The sequence below is a fragment of the Notamacropus eugenii genome, chromosome 4, assembly GCF_028372415.1.
Source record: "Notamacropus eugenii isolate mMacEug1 chromosome 4, mMacEug1.pri_v2, whole genome shotgun sequence".
Taxonomy (NCBI): Eukaryota; Metazoa; Chordata; class Mammalia; order Diprotodontia; family Macropodidae; genus Notamacropus; species Notamacropus eugenii.
In genome coordinates, this window is record NC_092875.1 from 435,615,631 (window position 1) to 435,640,423 (window position 24,793).

At 35.7% G+C, this 24,793-nt stretch overlaps 1 protein-coding gene across 13 annotated transcripts in view; it reads left to right on the forward strand.

The window, feature by feature from the left end:
- TCF4 (transcription factor 4) overlaps nucleotides 1-24,793 on the forward strand; it is a 433,335-nt gene that overhangs the window by 219,847 nt on the left and 188,695 nt on the right. For 11 of the 13 annotated variants that reach the window (XM_072605977.1, XM_072605981.1, XM_072605984.1 and 8 more), the window contains one exon: nucleotides 128-192. The exons of the other annotated variants lie outside the window; for them this stretch is intronic. In XM_072605977.1, coding sequence (XP_072462078.1) covers nucleotides 128-192 — 65 coding nt within the window. The remainder of the gene's footprint in view (nucleotides 1-127; nucleotides 193-24,793) is intronic. 13 annotated transcript variants of the gene reach the window in all.

Genomic DNA, 24,793 nt, shown 5'->3' on the forward strand with positions numbered 1-24,793 from the left:
CGTTAGTGCCTACTTTACATATGTAAACATCGGAAGAGAAAAGTAGATATCTGTTACCTGGAGGAGATTTTTTTTAAAGAGGAAAACAAAAATTTACACACCTTTTTTTTTAAATTTCTATTGACAGGTAAAACAGAAAGGGGTTCATACTCGTCTTATGGGAGAGAATCAAACTTACAGGGTTGCCACCAGGTAAGTGATAATCTATGCAGTGGAAGAGGTTGTGATAAATAGCCTGGTAAATTAGTTTGTTTTGTAAAGTAGATTATGCATTTTAGATTTTGACACAGCTATTCGTTGCATGTTTGCCGGTGACTATTTCTTTGAGAATACTAAATAATGAATCACTTTCTGTTCTTGATCTGTAACCTCAGCTTCTGTCCTACCTTCTCACACTCAGTCACTGGTTTGAATTTGTATTTAGAGTCACCCTTCAGTGTCCCAGGGATGGTGTTTGTAAGCTATTGATGCTTTTTTCATAAGGGTTCCATCGGAACAATTCCTTCATCATTCGGCAACTTCTAGAATGATGAAACTCCCAACACCATGGAGCATGTGTCAGACCCTGGTTTGGTGGCTATTGCCATAAATTATAGTTTTCATAGAGACTGTATGATGTTGTGTGAAAACAGGGTTGTATTGAGGGATAAAAATGTCTGTGAAAATATGATTTGTTGTCCCTTTTTGTTTCTGAATTGTTTTTGGCTGGAAGTCAAGGCCAGCAGGCTAACAGCAAAGCCGTCTCAAGGGAAGCATGCGTGAGCTAGAAAAATAAGAGGACTTTAATTAAATAATAAAATGCCAATGTAATACAAAGGTATAGCATGTGTGTATTTGTGCCTCTGTGCACCCTGCATTTGCATACTTTTAACTCTCCAGAGAGAGACTGATTCTAAAAATACTATCAATAGCCAAAAGTCTAAGCTTTGTTTTAAGACAATTGAGTTTTTGAAACATCCTTTCTTTTTAATTTTAGCATTGGTATTAATAATATGTTTAAAACTCTTTCATATTTTTTAAAGCACAGACTTTACTTTTTATTAGGACATAGATTTTTTACTTTGGGAAACTTCAGAGAATTTAATATCCCTTTTTAATATTCAGGGTTTTATACTGTTTTATTATTCCTCCAAAAAGAATACGTTCTTATTGTGTTGGATTGGGAATGCATGCTCTCTGGAACTCCATCACCACTTATCTAATTTAATGATATAGAAAAATCTATTCTTGAATTTTTAAAACAACTTCTTTAGGTTAGCTCAGAAAACTGTAAACAGAAACTAGTTCTAGGAACTGAGTAGAGCCCATGTAGTTATCTTCATTATCTATCACTAATATACCTCTAAAGGTGGAATTAGGGTTGTCTTTGTGCATCTGTTTCCTTTTTCAAGTTTCGCCTGTTCCATTGCGCCCCCAGTTCAGTCATATTCTGCACATAAAGGATTGTGGAGATGAGATAAATTGTGGCTTGGTTAAGGACTAATGCAGCACATGTTGTAGAGTGCAGTTCATGGCAGTTTGTTTGGAAAGAATTCTGCAGGAAAGAAATTTACAGCGCTTCCAGTGTAGCGGAAACATCTTTGGAATGTGAGTGCAAATGTTCGGGGTAGATAGCTTGGGTGACAAGCCTCTTAATGCTGTGTCTCTAGTGTAAAGCTTTCAATTCCTGTAGAAGGTCCTATTCCTGTGTATCTGGTTTCTGAGGGTCAAGGCAGAGATCATTAAAGTTTTGGGGAGAAGAAGGTTGACAACATCCTTCCTTTTTGCAGATGGTGATGGAATAGGTCTGTGTTTTCACTGGGCCTCTTTTGTTGGTCAATGAGAGAATAGGCGTGCTTGCCCCTGCATCCTTTCTTACTAATAGGAATTGGCGTGATTCCTTACAGACACAAAGATTTCCTCTGCTGACTAAGCGAGAGGCCCCTTAACTTGTGAAATCATCATTCAGACTGCTTGAGTCTGACTGTTTATGTATAGGAATACATACACTAGGTTTGCGGGGAACACTTTCCTCTGGTGAAACTGCAGTGGTGCCTTTTTCAAGGACAAGGTGAGATGGAAAGCTGGGAGGGGCCGAAGGGTAAGGGTGAAGGTAGTTCATTGTATGATGTTTAGAATGTGGGTCTTGAGAGTATACACATGTGAATTTGTGTACATGTGTGTCCAGGCAATCAATATATATTAAAAATGTAGGTAAGACGGAGCATGTTTTTCTTTTAGTCTGATGATGTAGTGGTCTTCATGTCCTAGACAGAAAAGGAACTCTGAACTGTGGAAGATTCCTTCATGCTTATTTCTGCTTGCTGGGTGTGAGTCTTGCATGGATCAGCGATCACTATCCATAGCATCGTCTTAGCAGTAACCATGAATAATATGGCTACTTAGGGACAAAGACACGGCAATAGTTTGGAGCCTCCTTGAATTTAGGGAATAATCTGAGGGTTATAATGTGTTGACATGACTGTTTTTTAAAATTAGTTAATGAATTTTGAATTTATAATTTTGCAGAAATTGAGAATAGAACAGGATATGGTGTATTCTAAAACATTGTTCAGCCTTGTGCCCTGTTATTCAGTGAATCTGGACTGACCCCTCAGCTATGTGAAGAGAACGAAGTTCTTGTCTTTTGGGCTTCTAGTCAGAATTAGGAGACCATAGTTGAAATGAGTCACCGCCAAATGAGAAGGGCGTACTTTCATAGATGAGAAGTGATTTACTTTGATTTCTTCCCTTTTCCTTTATGACAGAGTTCTTTGAAGTGGGGAGCATTTAGATGGCAGGTTCTAAGAACCACCAAAGGCATGATTGGTGGGTCATGTGAGTAGTATCAAGATGAACAATGTATAAATTCAGCTCTGTTAATATGCATGTGTGTGCGCTGTAACCCCACGCCAAGGGGGCTTTTGAACTCTGAAGCTACAGAGAAGCAACAGGTACTATCATCAAGGGGGGTGGGGGGCATGACATTATATTGGTTGGATCTTAATAATTTTAGTTTTTCATGTCTGTTTTATTTCTATTGAGAATTTAGTTGTCCAGTTCTTAGCAGTAATAATGGTAATCATGTGACTTATGCGACTTGCAAGTCATATAGCAGACACATAAAAGCCATCCTTCTCTCTTTTTGTCCACCAGCTTTTTTTGATGAAAAGCAGAAATGGGGTAATAGAAAGTCACTGAATCACTTAATTGTGAACTTTCCTAAGATAAACATGGGCATGTTGTATTTACTAACCCACTGTTATAAGGGAAAGGAAAGAAGGAAATCATAGGGATCAAAAAAACCAAACCAGAAAATGACATTTTAGCTTTTCCCTTACTAAATGATGACAAAACTAATTTAAATCAAATCGACTTATGGAAATCACACCCAGGCTGAAAACACCCCTGCCAAAATGCAACCTCATACAACTTTTTACTGGCAGAGAGAAGAAAATGTATAATGGAAAGTCTGACAGGAACTAAGTCGAGTGGAAATGAACTTTTGAGTAAGGTGGTCCAAGTGAAGTGCGATAGTTAATGACAACTTCTCAGCAAGCTTTGCTGGAGACCATGGAAAGACACATTTCTTTCTCCTTTGTGGCTTTGGATGATTCCAGTACCTCAGATTTTGCTGAGATGTCCACTTGCTAACTGGCTTGTTGATGTTACTAGGACAAATTATGGGACTGAATACAGGGATTTTCTTGCATAGGGAAATGAAAGGAAAAAAAAAAAACAGTATTGATTGTCAAATGAGGAAGTTCAAAGCACTTTAGAACTAAAGGTAGAAGACCCAAATTCTATGTCTACCTGTATCTCCAACCTTGGGATTGCCCTTTGTTGTTCTGTCTTAATATTCTCTTCCTAAGAAGCATGATGTTCCTCTCTATTTAGAACTGTGACATAGATGCAGAGAAAATAAGTGAAAGAATGTTTGTGAGTTCCCTTGGGACTTTTTAAAAGAAAATTTAGAAATGGAATGTATTATGCTTCATTGTGATGTCAACTTGGTAAAACCTCTTCATCTGAGATTGGTCTGAAACCTTTGTTATTCTTTCTGTCTAATCATATAGGCATTTTTAGATAATGTGATGACTAGCTTTTATAAGAATATTCAGATGTACCATCAGAGCCTTACTTAAGACAAGTCAGATTAAAGCTCTCTGGTACTCCCAGGCTTCACTGCACTTATTTTCCCGAAAGTGAATATGTCCAGAGAGACCAGTGCTTTCAGTTCAAGCTCCCCTGCTCAAATGGATTGCACAGAAACTTAGTTTCAATCATATTATTTTCTATACCTTCCACAGCATTCATGAGTTATGTGTATGCTAAGGTAGCAATATGTGTTTCTGAAAACGTTAAAAGAGTGGGGCAGTACGGAAATATATTGAATAATCGAAGCCTCTGCAGTTCTTTTTGCAGTATCCTTTATTCTTACAAAGTCTGTGTCTGTTACTTTAGGGACACAGTGTGGATTCTATAATAATGTACTCTGCTCAGAAAGACATCATGGTAGGTATATTACATTTAAAAACATACTTCATTCTTAAAATAATTATATTTTTAAAATATGTTTTGTTATGCCTTTTATTTTTATATCATAATAATTGGTGGAAATATCCTTCACCCCTTACGGAGTTAAACCTTCCTTTGTAACAAAGAAAGAGACTGTTAAGCGAAAACACCTGATACAGTAACTTTTTCGTACACTGTGACTATATGTACATTCTGCCCTACCTGTCCCCTGCTTTTTAGAAAGGAGAGAAATGTATTTCATTCTCCACTGTCCAGGAACAAGAGAAATTTTTGAGTTCTTGACAGTTGTTTCCTTTTAGGGATCTTTTCACTTATGTTGTTAGAGTCATCGTATAATTATATATTTTTACTCAAGGAATTCACTTTTAAGTGTTTTCCATTTTTGATGTTTAAAAAATGAAGTAGCAAATATAGATTCCACACTCGCAATTTGTGAGCAATTGAAAACTTGAAAACAAAGCCTTTAGAGTCAAAATCAATAAGGGAAAGCCCACAAGCAAAGAAGGCACTGAAACATATTTTGTTTTCTCTGAAATTGATAGTGACTTCTGAGAACAGAAATACACGTATTTTTATTTGAGAGATATATTGTGTTGGAATTGTAATAATCTGAGACATTATGGACATTTTTACATGAAACATTATGATTTTGTACTTTATATAAATGGTTTGGAGGAAGTAAAGCCTAGATTAAAATATTTAAATTTTTTTCCATTTTATTTATCATTCAGAAATACATGTATTTTTTCAGGAAAAATATAAAAATCCTCATTTTGAAAGTGTTTTTCTACCTTGCCCAATTTTTCTCTCTTTTATTCCGTAAAATTTTTAGATTTCTTTCATGTCTCCAGTCTAGGAGCTATTGTGAAGGTTTGTGAAAGCACCGTGTGATGACAGTTGACTTAGTGGTTAGAGAATCATTCCCCATATCCTTTCATGGATAATTGTTACATTATTAAGCAGTCTCTGTGCCATTTTAGGTTTTGAGAACAGCGATCTTGAAATATTCGAATAGGAAAATTGAGGATGACAATATGTGGTAGAACTTTGGAGCCAGAAGGGCCCTCTGAGATCATTTAATCAAACTTATTTTAAAGAAAAGGAATCTAGGGTGTCAGAAAGGTAAAGTTACCTGCCAAAGATCACAGAAGTTAAAGGCACACTCAAGACTAGAATCAAAGTTATGTCACTTTTATTGACACATTGCTATAGGTATAGGTGTGTGTGTGTGTGTGTGTGTGTGTGTGTGTAACATGATAAATACAAATATGACATTTTACATATACACACACATATATATATGTGCATATATATATATATTATCATAACGATCTTACCTTCTTTACTTTGCAAGGTCATAACTACATTTACTTTTTTTGAAGTTTCTCCAAGCATTTATCCATTCTGATTGGAGAGAAGAATGGATTATGAAAAGTGTTTAAAACAGCCCAACCCCTCTACCTCAACTTCTTGTGATCATTAAGATATTGTGAAGAGTAACACGATATTGTGAGTTTTGTGTGTCAAATTATTTTGAGATCATACAAAGGAAGATATGATTCAAATTCATTCACCATCAAACTCTTACAAAATGCTCCATTGCCCTGCCCTCTTTCTTACACCCATCATTTACTATTAATTTGAGAGACTAGAATTCTAATGTTAGTAGCACTAGTCTTTTAACAAATTATTGAGCATGCATGAAGTCTCTCTTCTTTTATAAACTAGAAATAGCCATAGGTGTCAAGTGTGTAATGCAGTAATTATGTAATACAAATATAATTTGTATTATAATCACCTTTGCATGTAAGTTGCTAAGTCAATGAGTACATTACATTCTTGAATAGCACTTTATAGTTACAAAATGCCTTTAAATATAGTTAATCCTTAAATGCGCTTTATGAGGTCGATATTGTACTATCCCCTAAAACCTGGTCATTGTTAAGATGTCATTTTGTAGTGCCCTTAAAAATTATCTTGGGTTGTTTCTTTAAAGACTTTATGGATTTCTTACATTAGGCATTCTCATTTTATGTAAGGAACAGATTATGGTTTGAACTTGATTGGGTCAAAAATAAGACATAACATTGTATCAATTGGGCTATGTCACTAATAGAAATTATATGCCCCCAAACCTAACATCAAAAGACAGATTAAACAATTAAAATATAGCTCTGTCCCCTCTTCTAATTCCCATCTTGTTAAGAGGTTCCACTGAATTTTTGGTTTACAACAGTTGTTAATACACCTTGCCAAATGCTCTGTCCATGACAGCAAGACTAAGAATCCAATTTGAAAACTCAGAAGAATTTTACCCAATAGTTTAAGACAAAAAGTGAATAGAGAGATCATTGAAATTGCATTACGTTAATTTATGAAACCATATAGAAATGATATTGAAGAATTCCAATTGAAATTTCATCAGATTCTAGGGATTAACTTCATTTTTTTTTTTATTGAAAGCATTAAGATGGGAGAAAAAAAACATTAAGGGAATTTTGATAACCACTAGCCATTAGGATATTAATTCTCCTTCCTAAATCATTACATGTGATAAGGAAATGTAGTTATTAGGACTAAACAAGTAATACAATCAATATTTAGTCATACCTGTGTGCTTGTGTACTTGAATTTGCAAGTGGAATAGCCTCAAGGTTGGTTCTTTATGGATACTTGGATATACCAGACCTTGTTCTTCCAAGGACTGGATATGGTGTGTGTGAATATGCAGACAGGAGGCAAGTATGTATGTTCATATAAACACACATATTTAGCTCTTAAATCAGAAGACCTTTTGTGTCCTACAGGTGTAAATAACAAGAAACAGCTAACATTTTTATACCTGTAAAATTGTAAACCACTTTGTAAATATTTTTTTCATTTTAAAAGCTAAAAAGCAGTGCATTTGAATAGTGAATAGGAACTGAGAAAAGCCTTTCCTTTAAAAAAAACATATTTACTTAAACTGCTTAAATACGTAAACATCCTCCTTTCCAAAAAGAATCACTTCATCAAGAATGTCCATTGGCCTAGCCATCAGGAGATCTGGGTTCTAGTTCTGTCTGTGTCCTTAACAGTCAATGGGCATTTATTAAACATTGAAGATGCAGTGTTCTTGATTTATTCCTTAAATGAAGGCATGTGACCTTAGGCATTTCCTCATCTATAAAATATAATGGTTGAACTAGACTTTGGAGAATCCTTTTAGCTCTAAAATTCTATAATTCTGTAAGGCTTAGGTAGTGTAGTTATGATGGAAGCATTCATAATTTATAATCTTTCCATAGCTTTTGGATAAAGCCATTTTTATGGTATTTGGAAATAGATTTGGTTCAACAATAAAAACAGAACCAGAAATATTTCACTTCAGCTTTCATGTAGTGAGCCTCACTTTGTGTCTGCATTTGGGGCAAGGGACAGGAGGGCAGTGCACATGTATGTGTATGTGATGTGGGTGTTTACGTGCACACAAAATAATCTCCCCTCCTCATTTGTACTTTGTGAACATCAGGCTACTGAGTCTTTGCAGTTTTATTGGTATTGTATACAATAAGTTATTAAATTTCATCTCTGTAATACACCTGCAGTAAAATAACAAAACATTGCTGCACTTAAGGAACATGTGTGTGTGTGGTACGTTGCCCCCCTCCTCACTCCAACCCTCCCCCCAACAGCTGCTTACAGATTTCAAGATCCATTGTATATATTCCCTTGAGCCCACCTCTAATAATCGAGACACATCTGCCGTTGCAGTATTATAGGCATATGTAGTTTTATTGAAAACTATACCTGTAAAAAATTAAATAACTCCTACCTCAATTAAATTGGCAAGCTACCTTTTTCAAAGATCATATTGCAAACCTCGGGAGACCTAGTGAGCTCATTTTATTCTTATATTACAAATCACTAAATGTGTTATTTTTGTTTAGTCAAGTAACTAAGATTTCCTCACACTTTGATGGCAAATGCCTTTTATCCATTATCACTTTTTTCCTTTCTTCCCTCCCTGCTTTTACATATACAAATATCATACAAACTATGCTAAGCAAACGTTTCGCATTTGACTGCAGTACTCACAGGCTAAGATATTCACAGCTAAAGAATCGGAACCTGCGGCTTAGCTGCTTCTTAATTTACTCCAGTAAGTGTTAAACATGCGCCAGGGCTACAGAATTGGGTTCATATTGTCTGGTGCTTAGGTAAAGGATTTTCAGAATTTGTTGTGAGAGTCATCATGACGTCATACAAACTTAGTCAGAAATATACTAATACAGAGGAAATGCGCCCGAAAGCTGATGCAAGGCACTAGGAGTTCGATTATTTGACTCATTTCCTCAACTTGCCATTTACTTACTGTGAGACTTGGGATCAGTTTGTTCAGCCTAGCTCTTCTACACCTAATGAGTTTTTCCTCTAAAAGCTTGATAGAAAAAACTATACATTTATTCTACCAAGATGTTTTGAGTAATAATGAGATATTACACATTTGTAAACCATTTTGAGCTCATTTAAAGGGAAGTACTACCGTAAAATCCAGAGGAATGTACAATATTTATAGAAATCTTAATAAATCACCATTCAATTTTCCAAAATACTTAAAAATGCTTCATAATGGATCAGATGTGTAAATATGACCGTGATATCATTAAAAGTGATATAAACTAGATTAATAAAACTTCAAAAAATTTTGTAAATAGAATGCCCAAAAGATATAACAAAATTGTGTATGTTCTCCCATAAAGAAAAAAATTTTTCCTCACATCTATCCTTATCTAGAAGCAGTATTTAATATTATTGAAAAAGATAAATAAATCGAAAAGGGATCAACGGAGACATTGCTAAACTGGTAACAGGTAACCATGAAAAAGTGGATAGAGTGGCAGGTTATATGTTACTGAAGGGAAGAAAGTGTTACGTGGAGATTGTTTAGGGAGTGTCAGGAGCAAAGATGCTATATTGGCAGCTGATTAGGCTAACTCTTCACTTGAGTATCGAATAATTCATTTCTCATATTTTGAAAACTGGTCATTTCTAGCCAATTCAAAGTAGTTAAGCCAGCGTACTCAACATGTGCTTCATTTAATCATCAACAGGAATGGCCGTATCAACACAACAGATAGTTACCAGCACCATCATATTCATCACAACTTATTCTTAAGAGCTTAATTTTATATTCAATTCAACAAATATTTAAATACTTTTTCTATTCAAGGCTCATTTCCATCAGTGTACTTACTAGCTAGTAACAACTATTACCCTTATGGTGGTACTTCAAAGTTTACAAAGTGCTCCCCCCAACCCTCAGAACATTATGAGCTAGGTACCATTTCACAGATGAGGAAACTGAGGATTGGAGAGATAAATGACTTGTTCAGGATCACATAACTAATCATTAGCATATCTATAACTTGAACTCCTAATTGGTTTCACTGCTTCCAGTCTCTCATTCTCAAATCTATCTTTAATGTAACTGCCAAAGGGATGTCCTTTCAGCCCAGGACTATGTTACTCCTTTACTCAACAAAATTCTTCAGTGGTTCTCTGATGCCTTCTGAAACAAATGTAAACTGATAACATTTAAAGCTCCTTCTTAATCTGGATCTAGCTCTAGCTCCAACTTACTTTCCCAGACATTATATACTAATCGCTAGAATTTATATGCTGATTAAAGTTTGCAAAGTGGTTTTTGTGTGTAGATATACACATATGCACAAATATATGTATATATAAAATTTGATTCTCAGAACAACCTTGTGAGAGAGATTATTTCAATCTCCATTTTACAGTTTGGGAAATTGAGGCTGAGAGACATTAAGTGACTTTCCGAGGGTCACGTAGCTAGTAAATTTCTTTATTCTTTTTCACATATACCATGGTCCAGCCAAATTAGTTTACTTCCTGTCTCTCATATACCATTGCATTCGTATCCCCATACCTTTTCACTGACCATCTTCCATACCTGAAATGTACTCCATTTAAACTTCACCTGCATACTTAGCTTCTTTTAAAGCTTAACTTGAGACATTTCCTATGATAGGCTTTTCCCCACCAAAAATAATTTTTATTTGCTATATATAAACATGTGCATACATATATTCATGCATGTATATATAGTAAATAAAATGCATGCATAGGAATTTAGAGTAAATGGGTAAATTTTACATCAACTTATGTATTTATAGCAATACCCTCATATGTTTTTCTCTATGTATGCATGTCCTATCTACCTATGGCTATAAACATTTTCATGATAGAATATAGACTCCATGAGAACAAGGACTACTTTTTTTTATTACTTTGTATTCTCATTTCCTAGAACAAATCCTGATATACATTAAATGTGTGTTAACTGGTTCAGTTGCACCACTTCCAGCTCATCTTCCTTGATGACAGATCTTTTCCTCTACCTTCTTCTTGGCCCTTCAGTGTTTCCCTGTTCAAGGCCTTCTACAACCCATTGGCCTAAATCCTACTGTTCTAAACTTACCTTACAGTACTAATTTCCTTCATGTTCACTGCACTGTTTGGGAACTGGACTACTCAGTTTCTCTTTATCCAGTGCAATTTGATTAAGCAAACATTTATTAAGGGCTTCCAGTTTTCAGAGCACTGTGCTAAACTTTGAGTGAAATACAAAGTTTAGATAAAATAGTGTCTGTGCTCTTGTAGTTTAGACTCCTTATATTAAGTCCAGAATCCCCCTCCTCTTCCCACCCCTAACATATCTTTTGAAATCTTACTTATCCTTTTAAGGTTCATCTTAAATGCCACCTTCTCCATAATAAATCTGTTCCTGATCTCTCCAAGTTGGAAGTTTTGTTATTGTTTTTTTCCCTTGGCCCTTGCATAGTACTTTGTATCTTTTTTTATGTTTTCATCACAATCTATTCTTCTTTATAGTCATTATACAGTGTTATATATTTTAGTGCTACATTGCAAATTCTATGAGAATTTGTAATATTTTGTAATATTTTAATTATCTATGTTTTTCCCATCAAAGTCAAGAATAGTGCTTTGCCTATAGTAGTCACTTAGCAAACAGATTTTAAAAGGATAGATTGATGGATAGTAAGAAGGAAGAATCATAGAATCATATATTTAGAGGATGGGGATCATCTGGTCCAACTCCCTCATTTTGTAGCCAATCAGTCTTAGGCCCAGAGAGTTTAGGTAATTTGACCAACGTCCCACAAGACAAAAGGAAGGACAAATGGGAGAATAAGAAAAACTGGAAGAAGGAATACACAGAATGATAGGAGGCGAAGAGCATTATCTTTGTATGGGAAATTTCCCACTTAAGAAAAGTTGAATTGGAAATGATCCACCACACAACTGAAACCAAGCCGCTACTGATCATCAGGGCAGAGACGTTCATTTTTGGTTTTGTGTCCCTAGTACTTGGTAGTTAGGAAGCACTTAATAAATATTTGGTGATTGATTATTAGGATTTTGGCTAGATTATGTTTTCTCTTAAAAATATACTTTTCTTAGAAGTTCTGTCTCTTAAGGACAGAAATTCTGCCATCATCATAAAATATACTTCTTGACCATTTTATATTTTCCCTGTACCCTTTGGAGTCAATGGTTTATCTTTTTGAAGTAAGTGAATCTTAAATGGAGTTTCTTAACAGGAAATAACTTGGTATATGAGAGGACGTAATGCATTTCAAACAGTAACTCCTTATAGACGTCTGTAAACACTAGATTAAAGATGTGTAGATATGTAGAAAGATGACCAGAAATCAACGAACAATGAGCCAAGATTATTTCTCTGTAGAGTAGAGCTAGCTGGTGAATGGCCTTAGAACTGTGGTCATCACTTCTGATTATGTGTTAGAGGGAGTAACTCGGTCTGAGCAGATGTTTTGGGAAAATGATTAAAAGGAGGAGATGCTACAGAGGAGATGAAGGGACTACTGCCTGAGACAGAGGTGCAGCTGTGGTGAAAAATTTAATTCAGTGTATAAAGTTCTCTTACCTGCTTTTGTCCCCTTTTTCTACCTTGTTCTATTTCTTAAGGACACAGCAGGGCCTGGAGAGAAGAATTTCATTTGGGAGAGGAACAATACTGCCTTGAATCCTTTCTGAATTACAACCTCTTTGTTTGTGGAAAATATTTCCTTTCTTCTAACTTTTTCCTATCAAAGAATAAGAACTCTGCCCAGAGTACTAGGGGAAGAAGTACATATGTTCAGGAGAGATAGCATAATGTGCTGAAAAAACACTAGATTTGGAGTTAAAGGCTGCTAATTTACTTGCGTGACCTTGGGCAAGTTGTTGAACAATTTAGATCTTCGTTTTCCTATAAAATAATGGGACCTTACTAGATGACCTCTAAGGTCTTTTCTAGCTTTAAACTCTAATGCTAAAATACTGAAATCCATTTCCTTCTTTAGCCGTTATTGATACTGTTGCTTCCTCAGTTTCCACATAACTCTTGCCTGCAACTGGGACTAAGGATAGTAACATGGTTGCACCTCTCAGACAAGTCCAAATAATGCACACTGTTTAGCAAGAGGCTGCAGCAATCCTAGACAGAGAGGGTACTGTGGCAGCATTTCTTTGACAAGAATGTACTAAACGCTTACTTTCAGCAATGTATGCATCATACCCACTGTTACTATTTAAGTTTTAATAACTTAAAACTACCTTAAGTCTTTTAGAAACCTTATATGTGAATGCCTAGAGAAGCCAGGCCCAATGAGAACTGCAAAGAAATATCCTCCAGATGAAATTTTACTCTTTTTATCCTTCTCCCTCCTCCCCTGCATTTCAATAATTTCTCCATCTTCTCAGTTTCCCATTAAATTGGCCTTTTAAAAAATGTTTCCAAGATTTGTCATGGGGATGGATGAATATTATTGTTCATAGAGAACTAGAGAAAAAGAGAGAGAGAGAATCAGTACCTGGGGACATTGTAGCAGGAAGAAAGGGCAATACGGAAATGAGGCAAAGTTCAAACTATTACCAGAATTTGATGGAAATTGTCTTTGTTTAAAACAACTTTCCATTGTTTAAGATTTTCAAGATGTTCTATCCTGTCTTTCACTTCATCTCTGCTCATTTTCCCCATCTATTGCTGCCCATCAGCATACATCTGCACAGAAAAAAAGACAGATGTAAGTGAATGCATTTTCAGTCATTATTCAAGAATAATATTAGGATAGTTTGTTGGTTATTATTCAAGTTTATTAAAAACCTACTATGTCTTTGACGTTGAGGATCTAATGACAGAAATGAAGCAATCCCTACTTTCAGTGAGATTATATCAGTGGAGATAACATGTATATATTTAAGTGTACAAAAAAGAAGTACAGGATAACTTGTCTGAGGGGTAGCAGTAGTAGCTGGGAGTCTCAGGAAAGGTAAATTACTGAACGTTGTGAAATAGCAGAAATGGCACAGATTGTAGTCAGAAGACCCTGTGTTTGAATCATCACTGATCTTGAGGAAAAGGGAATCACTTCACATTTCTGGGTCTAGTTTTACTGCTCTATAAAATGATGGCGTTGAGCATTGACATTCCTTTGAGTTCTAAATCCTGTGACCCTGTGGGAATGGAATGACCCTATGGGAATTGAGTAACCAATAGTGAGTTAAGTAGGGTCATCTACAAATAATATAGTTAGCACAGACAAGTGAATGAGTGAAAACATGAGCATTTAAAGATGTGCACACTGTGAACTCACATTCTGAGTGAGCACTATTGGTGAGGATTGAACTTTTATAGGCAAACTGATTAGCCAAGCAGTTGTCACCACTGCTTCTGCTCATGCCTTCTCATTGGCCTGCAGAGTGTGAGTGCACAGTCTAACTGACAGCTGTCTGTTGTCAGTGTGCCATCTTGGCTGTCTTTAACATTGATTGAACAACAACACAGACATCTGTAGAGCTATCTGGAGCTCTGACAGGGATGCCCTGCCTGCCAACTCTGATTTGATTTGGGGGGGCCTGGTACTCGGAAGAGAATATCCTTGAGGAACCTGGAAGGGAATTTGAACCACTTGTCCATCTTAAGTTTGGATAAATTGTCAATAAAGCCAGCCTTGAGGAGACTAGCATATTGAGTTTTTGGTAACTGGGGCAGTGAGATCTAGTTTTGGAGGTCACTAACTAGTTTCTGAGGACACTAACAGTATGATTCTTCATACTGGTAACTAGTAGTTTGAGTAATTAGAAAATGAACAAGATGTGAAGTTTAGTTTTAAGAAAACTTAGTCTGAGTTCTGGGTAAGATGACAGCATGAAAGGAAGCAGAGGTTCCTATTTTTCTCACATATTCTCCAGTAATGATCTCTAAATGATAAAGAAATCCGCAGAGAAACATTAGTAAGCGTGTTTTCTGAACACAACACTTTGTAAAAAAAAAGAAGCCAGAAGTTATAGCAATTGAAGAGAAAAGCCAGACAGGAGTTCAGGTAAACAGATCAGAAGACCATAGCAGTGCTTTGACCAGGAAAAGACTCTGGGAGAAGGAAGACCATGTCAGTATTGTGGTCAAGGGCAGCCAGTGGTATAACTCTAACTGGGGACACTGAAGTTTGGCAGTTCTCTGAGCCCAGATACATTAGGGGAAGTGAAAGCCAGCATCCAAGAGCACAGGAAATTCAGATCATGTGCACACAGGGCATGGCAATCCATCCAAAAATGCAAGAGGAGATCAAGCCTGGCCATGGCTTAGAAACCCAAACTGAAAAATAAGGTTGGAGATAGGAATAAACAGAACATGTCATTGATTAATATGAAGAAATATTATGCATTGAGAGAAAACTAAAGAAAACTCAGAAGAGAATTACTTCACATGGATGAGTAGATTCTCTGGGGAAAAAATTATCATTTGGCTACAGGGACTATAAAAGTACCTAGAAGAAATGAAGCAAAAGATTAAAAGTTAAAATAAAGGCTCTGGAGGAATAAACAAAGAAACTAATAGCATAGAATAAAAAGTAGATAATTAGAAGAGAGAAAGCAGAACTCAGTGGCTTTATAAAAAAAACAAAAAATATTAGAACAAAATTAAAATATTTTTAAAGGAAGAAAATCTACTGTTGTAAAAGAGTGACTTGGCAAGCAGGTTGCAGAGAAATTTTTAAAAATCCTTAGATTCCCTAAAAACCAGAACAAAAAAAGCCAAGACAACATATTTGAAGAAATCCTCAGTCAGATTTAGAGGTAGAAGGGGAAATCTACCAGTCACCTTTTGAAATGAAATATCATAGGCAAATATCATAGGCAAAATTCTTTGCTTCTAAGGCAAAGAAAACAGTTCTGCCAGTGCACACAATGAAATAAATCTAGTACCAAAGAATCAGTCAGGATTGAGTAATACTTCATAGCAGTTGTTCTAAAGGAAAGAAAATCCTGGAATAAAATATGCTAAAAGATGCAAGATAAAAGTGCAAAGCCAAGAACAACCTAACCTACAAGATTGAATATAATCCTTCAGGAGTAAAAAAATGGAGATGTTTGAGTATTTCTGATGAAAAGATCAGAACTGAGTAGAAACTTTGAAATGAAAACACAGCATTCAAGAGAAACCACAGTAAGTGCATTTGAATGATTGAAAGGGGCTCACCAATGCTAGATTGCTTTTTAAATTTTATTTTATGTGTATGACTGTAAGAGAGGAAAGAAAAAAGGGTAATATATAAGGGAAGACGTGAGTAGGAAAAGGGTGGAACTTACTATGTTTCATAATTGGATACCACATGGATCTCATTCTTACCTGAACTGGACAGAGAGGATTCCTAACACATGCAGCGCACGCACACACACACACACACACACACACACACACACACGCACACACGCAAACACACAGAGTCCTCCTTTTTCCAAATCCTCTCCACACAAAGTGTTTAAGTCAAATTCACCCATGGAATAGGTGGGGATTAGAAAAAGGCAAAGAGGGAGGAGAGTACTCATAAGTATAACAAACTTAAACTAATAAAAATGAAAGTCGTAAAAGGTGGAGTTAAAAAGAAATAAAGAAAATATAGGTAGCAGTATACAGAGTTTGAGGAAAAGAAGGGCAGTTCACTGGAAGCAAATCTCTTTAATTATAGGTCACTATTATTTATCACATTCTTTGTATGTCACTTCCTTCTTCTGTGGAAAGAATGCAACAGAAGGCAAGAGAAGAAAAATTATAGGAGGATGTGATGGAGAAAAATAAACAATTACAAATGTGAAAATGAGCAGTATGAACTCATAAAAGAGAAGAGTACACTAGCAGGAGTAAGGAAATAGAATCCAACAACAAGTTTGTTTAAAAAAAAAAAAAAGATGAAGCATAAAGACTCGCCAGGCTTCAAAATAAGGGGTTGGAGCAAGATATGTTACACTTTGTGAACTCATAAAGGTGAAGATAGCAGTCATGATCTCAGACAAGAAACGGTCAAAAAAAATACATAATTAAAAGGTAAAGAGATTTTTCATTTAAGGGCACCATAGACAAATAATATAAATACTTCGTGTGTGTGTGTGTGTGTATGCACCAGATGTCATAGTATCCAAATACTTAAAGAAAAAGGAAATCAAATTACCCAGAATGAGTGAGTGAATGAATAAGGCCTTTGTTAAGTGCTTTCCATATGTATAGGACTTTCCTAAGTGCTGATAGTACAAATAGAAAAGTAAGACAGGTCTTACTCTCAAGGAGCTCATATTCTAATGGGGGCGATCAATGCGTATGGAACTTTTCAGCTGCAAGTCTTCTGAAAAGATCTTCTTGTCCTAAGGGTACAGCAGCAGAGCAGATGGCAATGCCACTTCTTGAATGGCATTTTCACTGATAAAATCATATCATTTCCTGATGTTGAACTGTGTGGTAGTGCCAAGAACTTTGGTGATAAAAACTTTTTTTCGGGGGGCGGGAGTGGATAGAAGTCTCCAGTATCTGTGGATTTGGCACCTGAGGGATTTGCCAGGCTATATTTCTTCAGGGATTGTTTCTCAGGAAGCTGATTACAAGTGTGGTAGTGGTTTGACTTTTCTGGAATATGTTGTGTCCTGTCTCTCTCATAGGTTGCGCCACTATCTCAGTCACAGATATACTGGTCTACTTTCGCTGTGAGTAGAGATGGTTGGCATTTTCTACGTAAGAGCTGCTTCCATGGGTGATGGCTGAGAGGGCTGGACTGGGAGTATTTCAGCTTCCAGGGCTCTGGTGGTCATCTCCTGTTCATGGCAGTAAGCCTTCAGTTGTTGCTGGTGGTGATGAGAAAGGTGGGTTCCTTCTCAACAATCACTTTTCCTCCAGTGATGTCTAGGCTGGAAGTGGATCTAGTGGCCAGAAGGATATTGTTGTTCCAAGTACACTTGGGGCTAGAGTTCTGGGCTCTTCTTCAGGATGGCCTGAGAGGAGATGGTGGTTAAGGTGATAATAGTGGTTCTTTGACCCATCTGACACATGCTGCCTCCCATCACTTCCTCAGGGTGCCCTGATGCTTTTAGCTAGGCTGTTGTGCTGGTCTTAGTATTTTGTAGTTGATTGGTAGTTGGTGGAATGTCTAGCTTCTGCTGTACTGCAGTTGCTTCCCCAGATGATGACTGTGAAGGCTACACCAGTGGTCTGAGAGGTCTTGCCACTCCCAGCATTCTTGTACTTATTTTTCTGTTGGGGGCAATTGATCACAGAAAATCATGCTGTAAAAAATGTGACCATCTCTGACCAAATGCAAGAGAAAGATAAACAAGGAAGAAATTAAGGGCTATTAAAATGTTTGAAAAGTTAAATATAATAATAAATAGATCTTTGTGGATTGCTGAATGGGAACAGAAATGAATACACACACACATATACATATATCTTTATGTGACATTATTATGAAAATTTGAACATGGCTTCAAAACCTCAAACAGATAAAAACATGTTAAATATGTTATTTACTGATAAAATAAACTAACATCAATAAAGGGACTTTAATGAAAGGATTCAAACTTAGAGACACAATCATTTAATTCTATATGACTAATGTGCAAATGTATTTAATAAGAACGTATGTGTAGAACCCATGTAAGATTGCAAGCCATCTTGGGGAGGGAATGGAGAGGGAGAGGGAATTGGTAGAACAAAAAAACAAATCAAAGAAACAACAACTTCATTAAGTAAAATTGAAAGATGGAATACTAAAACTTTTGTAATGCAGCTTAAGCAGATCTGAGGAGGGAAAAATTATATTTCTATGTATTTTCATCAATGAAAGAGAAAAAGATCAACAAAATACATACAACTAAAGAAACTAGGAAAAAGCAATCAGAAAAAAAAGCTAAAATGATAATAGAAACCTGCAAATCAAAGCAGAGTTTAGCAAAATTGAATTATTAAATAAAACTAGGAATCTAAAAACTAGTAAAATAAATAAACCATTACATCAACTTAGTCATAGGAAAATAAATTAAGAAGATAGAAATGATCTCACAAAGTTTGAAAAGGGAACCAGATAAAATTCTAAGTGAATTTTATCATTCAAAAAGCTCAATTTCAATATTGCATTAATTGCAAGAATAGAAAAAAGGAGAGGTCCTGACTAATTACTTCTGTGAGCTAAACATAGTCTTGATTTGTACCAATGAGATTAAAATAGGTTGAATGGACAAATATGCAAGTGTATTGAATGAAATAGTAGCTAAGAGACCTAAGCAATATATTTTCAAGATTTTCCAATGTTACCAGATTGAATTTATATCAGGAATGCAAGATTGTTTCAGTATTAGGAAAAGTATAACGTATATTAATGACAAAAAATTATACACATCTCATGATTATATCAACAGAAGCAGGTAAAAAATTTGACACAATCAACATTAATTTATATGTTTTTAAATTAAGCATAGGAATAAATATGCCTTTCCCTAAAATGCGTAATTATACATATGTGTGCATAACCTAGAGTCAAGATTATCTGTGCTGCATGCATAAATACACAAGCATACCTATATGTATACCTACATTATATGCATATATAGACATCTATACATATATGCACATGTGTGTATCTAATATATTATATATATATACATATAATATGTATATATATTTGTATAGTAGAAGTAATAGAGACTTTTCCAATAAGATCAGGAGTAAAACAAGAGTATGTACGATCTACTGGTATTAAACACAGTACAAAAATGCTACCTGTAACAATATTTAAAGATAATTGAACCTGTGATTTCATTGATATAGGAAACTTTTGAATAAGAAAAACTTCTACAATTGAGAATAGTGTCTTCTCCATAACTTAAAGCCAGTTCCCTAAAGCTTATTCTGAGAGATTGTCATAAGATCATAGATTTTGATCTGGAGGACATCTTAGAAGTCATTAAGCCCCATACCCTTTCTTTACAGATGACTACATGGAAGGTATTGCATAATTTGATTCATTCAGGAAGCATAAAAAACTTATAAAGACAGAAACTCACTCAATGTAATATCCAACTATGACTCCAGAGGACTGAGGATAAAGCGTGCTTTATACTTCTTCATAAGAGAGTCCCTGGACTAGAAGTGCAGTTACAGCTTTTTTAGACATGGCCAGAATTTGAATCTATTTGATGTAACTGCTAATTTGTTACAAGAGAGTATTTTTCCTTTGCATTTTAGGAAAGAAAAGATGATTGCAGGGAGTGTGAGTATGGGTGGGGAACGGAATGTTGGCTGATAGTGACAAAAAAGATGGGAAGTATCAATGAAGATTTTTGTAATGCTCAGAATAGAAGGAAGCTTAGATTGTGATGCTAATAATAAATAATAAATATTCATATAGTTCTCATTATGGGCCTAATATTATATTAAGCACTTTACAAATATCATCTCATTTGATTCACGTTTCAACACTGGAAAGTGGGTATTTCCCATTTTACAGATGAAAAAACTGAGACAAACAGATGTAAGTGACCTGTCCAAGGTCACATGTCTACCAAGTGTCTGAGACTCAATTTGAACTCAGGTCTTAACTTATTCCAGCCTAGCTGTCTATCCACTATAACACCTCACTGCCTCTGGTACCTAGAGAGAAACTTAGACAAAATCTTGAAAGAGACATAAACATACTTGGAATTAACATATTGAATTTGATATATACTGAAGGAATGTAATGAGATTCACAATTTAAAATAAAATATTCTTTGTTTTTTATATAGGGAAATATTCACATTTATTGATGCTGGATTATTTTAAAAATTTAAACCATCATATCAGTTGGAAGGTGGGGGAGGGAACAACAAGGGAGCAGAAGGCTGGCATGGTAACATTATTGCATGTCAGAAGAAAGAAAGAAAGTTTAGTATGTGCCTAAGAGTACATAACACATGTTGAGGTTTGTGTTATGTAGCATGACCTATGGATAGTTGAGGATGTAGGATTTTACTAGGCATAAATGTCCCATCTCTTGCTTTCCCTTCTTTCCAATCTTGTATGTAGGTCCTGTTTTTTTTAATTATGTCCAGCATGCTATGCTGTCCTAGAATTTTAGGCCAATTGTAATTTGAAAGTAAGTCCAAGGCAGTGTAGGTGTCTGTATGTACAGGCTAAGTTGCTCAGAAATTACCTCTCTCAGTTACCTTATTAGAACACTCATGGAGAATCCACTTGAGTGCTTATGGTAAAAAAGTTAACAATATTATAAACTCTGCTATGTAGATTTTGTGATGCTTCCATTACTAATACAAATCTACCTATCTTTCTCTAACTCCCCCCCCCATCTTACATCCCCAGTTACCTTTCAGACTTCTCAAACTGGATATCCAGTAGACATCTTAAACTTCATATGTCTAACAATGAACTCATTGACTTCCCTTCCAAACCCCACCCCACTCTAAATATCCCTATTACTTTCAAAGGCAGTGCTGTCTTCTGAGTCCCCCAATCTTGCAACTGAGGTATTGTCTTCAGCTCCTCACTATCTCTCACTCCCCATGTCCAATTAGTTGCCAAGATCTATTTTACCTTTGCAAATTGAATAAGCTCCCTTTTCTCCTTTTATCTCTGCAAGCTTGGACTATTGCAGTAACTTACTAGTAAGGTTTGCTTCAAGTCCCCATTCAGATGCCAAAGTGATTTCCCTAAAGTACAGATTTGACCAAATCACTCCCCCACCCTGGCCCCACCACTCACCCCCACTCAATAAATTCCAGTGCCTGAGGATCAAATATAAATTGTTCTGTTTAGCATTCAAAGCTCTTTATAGCCTGGCCTCCCCTCCTTTCCAGCTTTCTTATACCATAGTCCATTCCACTACTCTAATCCAGTGACACTGGCTTCCTTGCTGTTCCCAGAACAGTGCACTTTATCTAAGCTCTGGGAGTGTCCTCCAGTTGTCCCTCATGCCTGGAATGCTGTCCCTCCTCATCTCCTCTTGGTTTCCTTCTTCTACAAGAAAAAAATTCCATCTTCTACAAGAAGCCTTTCCCAACCTTTCTTTATCCTAGTTCCTTCCCTCTTTTAATTATTTCCTCTTTATTCTGAACAAAGCTTGTTTTTACATTGTTTACATATTGTCTCTTCCATCAGATTGTGAGCTCCTTGAAGACAGGGACTATCTTTTTTTTTTTTTTATATATCCAGCATTTTGCTCAATGACTTACATACAGTAGGATATTATTAAATGTTTATTGACTTACTGAGACTTTCAGTGCCTGTATATAGAATTCTGCTTATAATTCTGCATCTTTCATTTCTTCTTCTTCCCCTTTTTAACCATTTTCTTTATTTTTCTTTCTTCTTTCTTTTCTTTCTTCCCTCCTTTCTCTGTCTTCCTTTCTTTGTCTCCTGTTTTGTCTTTCTGCCCATCTTCCTTCCTTCCCTTCTTTCCAGTTCTCTCCTCATCTGTTATTAGTGTGGCTACCAGTTAGCTCATTGCACAGAGCATGGCATCATAAAGATCTGAGTTCTAATCCTGCCTCAGTGACCTAATAGCTGTGTGACCCCTGAGCAAATTATTTGACCTCTCAACATTCGTTTTCTCATCTATAAAATGACAATAATAATAGCATTCACTAAGTAAGAGTTGTGAGAGTTAAATAAGATAAAATATAAAATTCTTTGTAAACCTTAAAATACTATGTATTTAATAGACTAAATTATTGGAATTCAAATTACTGAAATCCAAGTTGCAAAAAGGTTCCAGTAAACTCTTAGATTGAAGCTTTGTATATGCCTGTAGCTCCATTTGGTCGTTGGCCAGGATAGGATTGGAGACGGTATGTCAAATTAAACAAAATTCAAAGGGGTACAAAGGAAAGATTTTCTGTCAGACTGCGTCATTCTGAAACCCAAAAAGGGGATCCGGGAAGAATCTGTAGTGTAGGCAAAAGGAGTAACATTACTCAAAGTCAGCATTCTAATGCTGGGTCCATTCTACTTCTAAGTAGAAGCTATGTAACCTTGAACAATTCATTATTAATCTCTCTATGGTTCAGTTTATTTTTCTGTAAAATGAAGAGATTAGAAAGCATCAATTCCAGATCTAATATTCTATGATTCTAATTTAACTGAGTGTTAAAACAATGGGAGATAGAGTTCTATGTTGTAGGAGCTTCAGGGGGGCTATCATATAGAGTGCATACAAGTAAAGTGTAAGAATATTGGAAAGGTGGGAAGGGTCACATCATATATCTAAGTTTCATCTTCATCAAATGAACATGAACGGTCTAAATAAGATGACAGCCCAGGCCCATTCCAGATCTGCAATTCTCTATGACAAGATCATCAGTGATTCACATGATATATATAGTGTTCAAATATTCACAAAGCAAAATGCAATCAAAATGTTATCAGTGGATAATAAAAATATTAAGCACATAATACTTTCTTCTCATTCCATTATTAAACTTGTTAATGGGTAAAGAGGCTTCTGTGAGTCAAATGTGTCATACTCAGTATAGTGTTCACCATATCTCATGGTACAGTGACAAAACTGAGCCATTACTTATGAATTGCTTGCTTGGAAAGAATTATGAACTTGGAAAGTGAAATGCAGTGCTGTGTTCCCTTAACAGTTTTTACATAGAGATGTACATTTTGTTGTAGGCCAGGTCATAATCTTGGACTCACTGGGGTACGTCTTTGGCCTCAGACTGTTCACCTATGAATTGGAAAATGTCATTTAGGCTTCTCTAAATTGCTAAGTATCAGAAAAGTGCTTTGAGCTCTTTGAATGTACTCACCTTATAACTAAATATGAAATTATTAATACTGCCATGAATAGTGTTACCTTTTAAATGAATGATTAGAATGCCATTGCACGATTCTCTGCTCAGAGACTAATTGTAGGGTAAACAAATAGATGAATCTTATTGACCATTTTCTATTTTTTCTTCTGCCAAACACTCACCAACTGTGTGTCTAACTTTAAAAAAAATGCAGACACTTGCCTCATATGAACTTTCACTAGAGCAGGCTAGTCCACTACAGAGTAATATTATCTTCATTTTAAAATGAGTAAATTAAAGCATAAAGTGGCTCAGGGACTTTCTAGAGAACACACAGCAAATCAGGATTAAACTTAGGTGAATGTCTTCATTATCTTAGTTTTTCACGTAGCTCTCTGATTAATTCTGCCTCCAAGGCCAGTGACATTCTCTTAGGCTGGATTCCAAATGTTCAGATAGCGAAGGCTGTACACTCAGTCTTGTTATTCACATTATTTTGGCAGTGAATAAAACATGCTCTGTTCAGTAGATGTATACCCTACTACTAATCTGCTGAATCCATTGTCGGAAAGGCATGTGCTTTAGTTGTGGAGTATGGTGGAGTAATGAAGATGGACTTCTGCTATTCTGTGTACATTTCCTTACCTTGTGGTATGCGTTTGCTCGATAACTTCCTAGGATAAGTCATGTTTAGTTGGTACACTTGAGCTGAATATGATAACTAGTCCATACAGAAATTCAAGCTGGCCACGATGCATAGTGTTTAAAACTACTATATTAGCCAGACAGTGTACCTAGATTCTTATGAAATGATGATATATAAAGATTAAATATTTTTCATATTTTCCATGCCTTTCTTTTGATAATGAAAATTGGTATTAGTAAACGCAGCCATTATCCAACTAAATTTGGCATTTGTGTGAAAAAAAGAGTATGTATTAAAGAGTGGACTATTAAAATATAATAAAAACAAGCAAAATATGGTATCTGTAATAAAGGACAATTTTAGATCTCTGCATGGTTAGGTTAGCTGTGTAAGATAATTCTGATTTATAAGAAGTCTGAGTTCAAAAAAGTCATATAGAAAGCGTTTGGCTTTCTTCCAAGGTCCAACTTTGCGTGG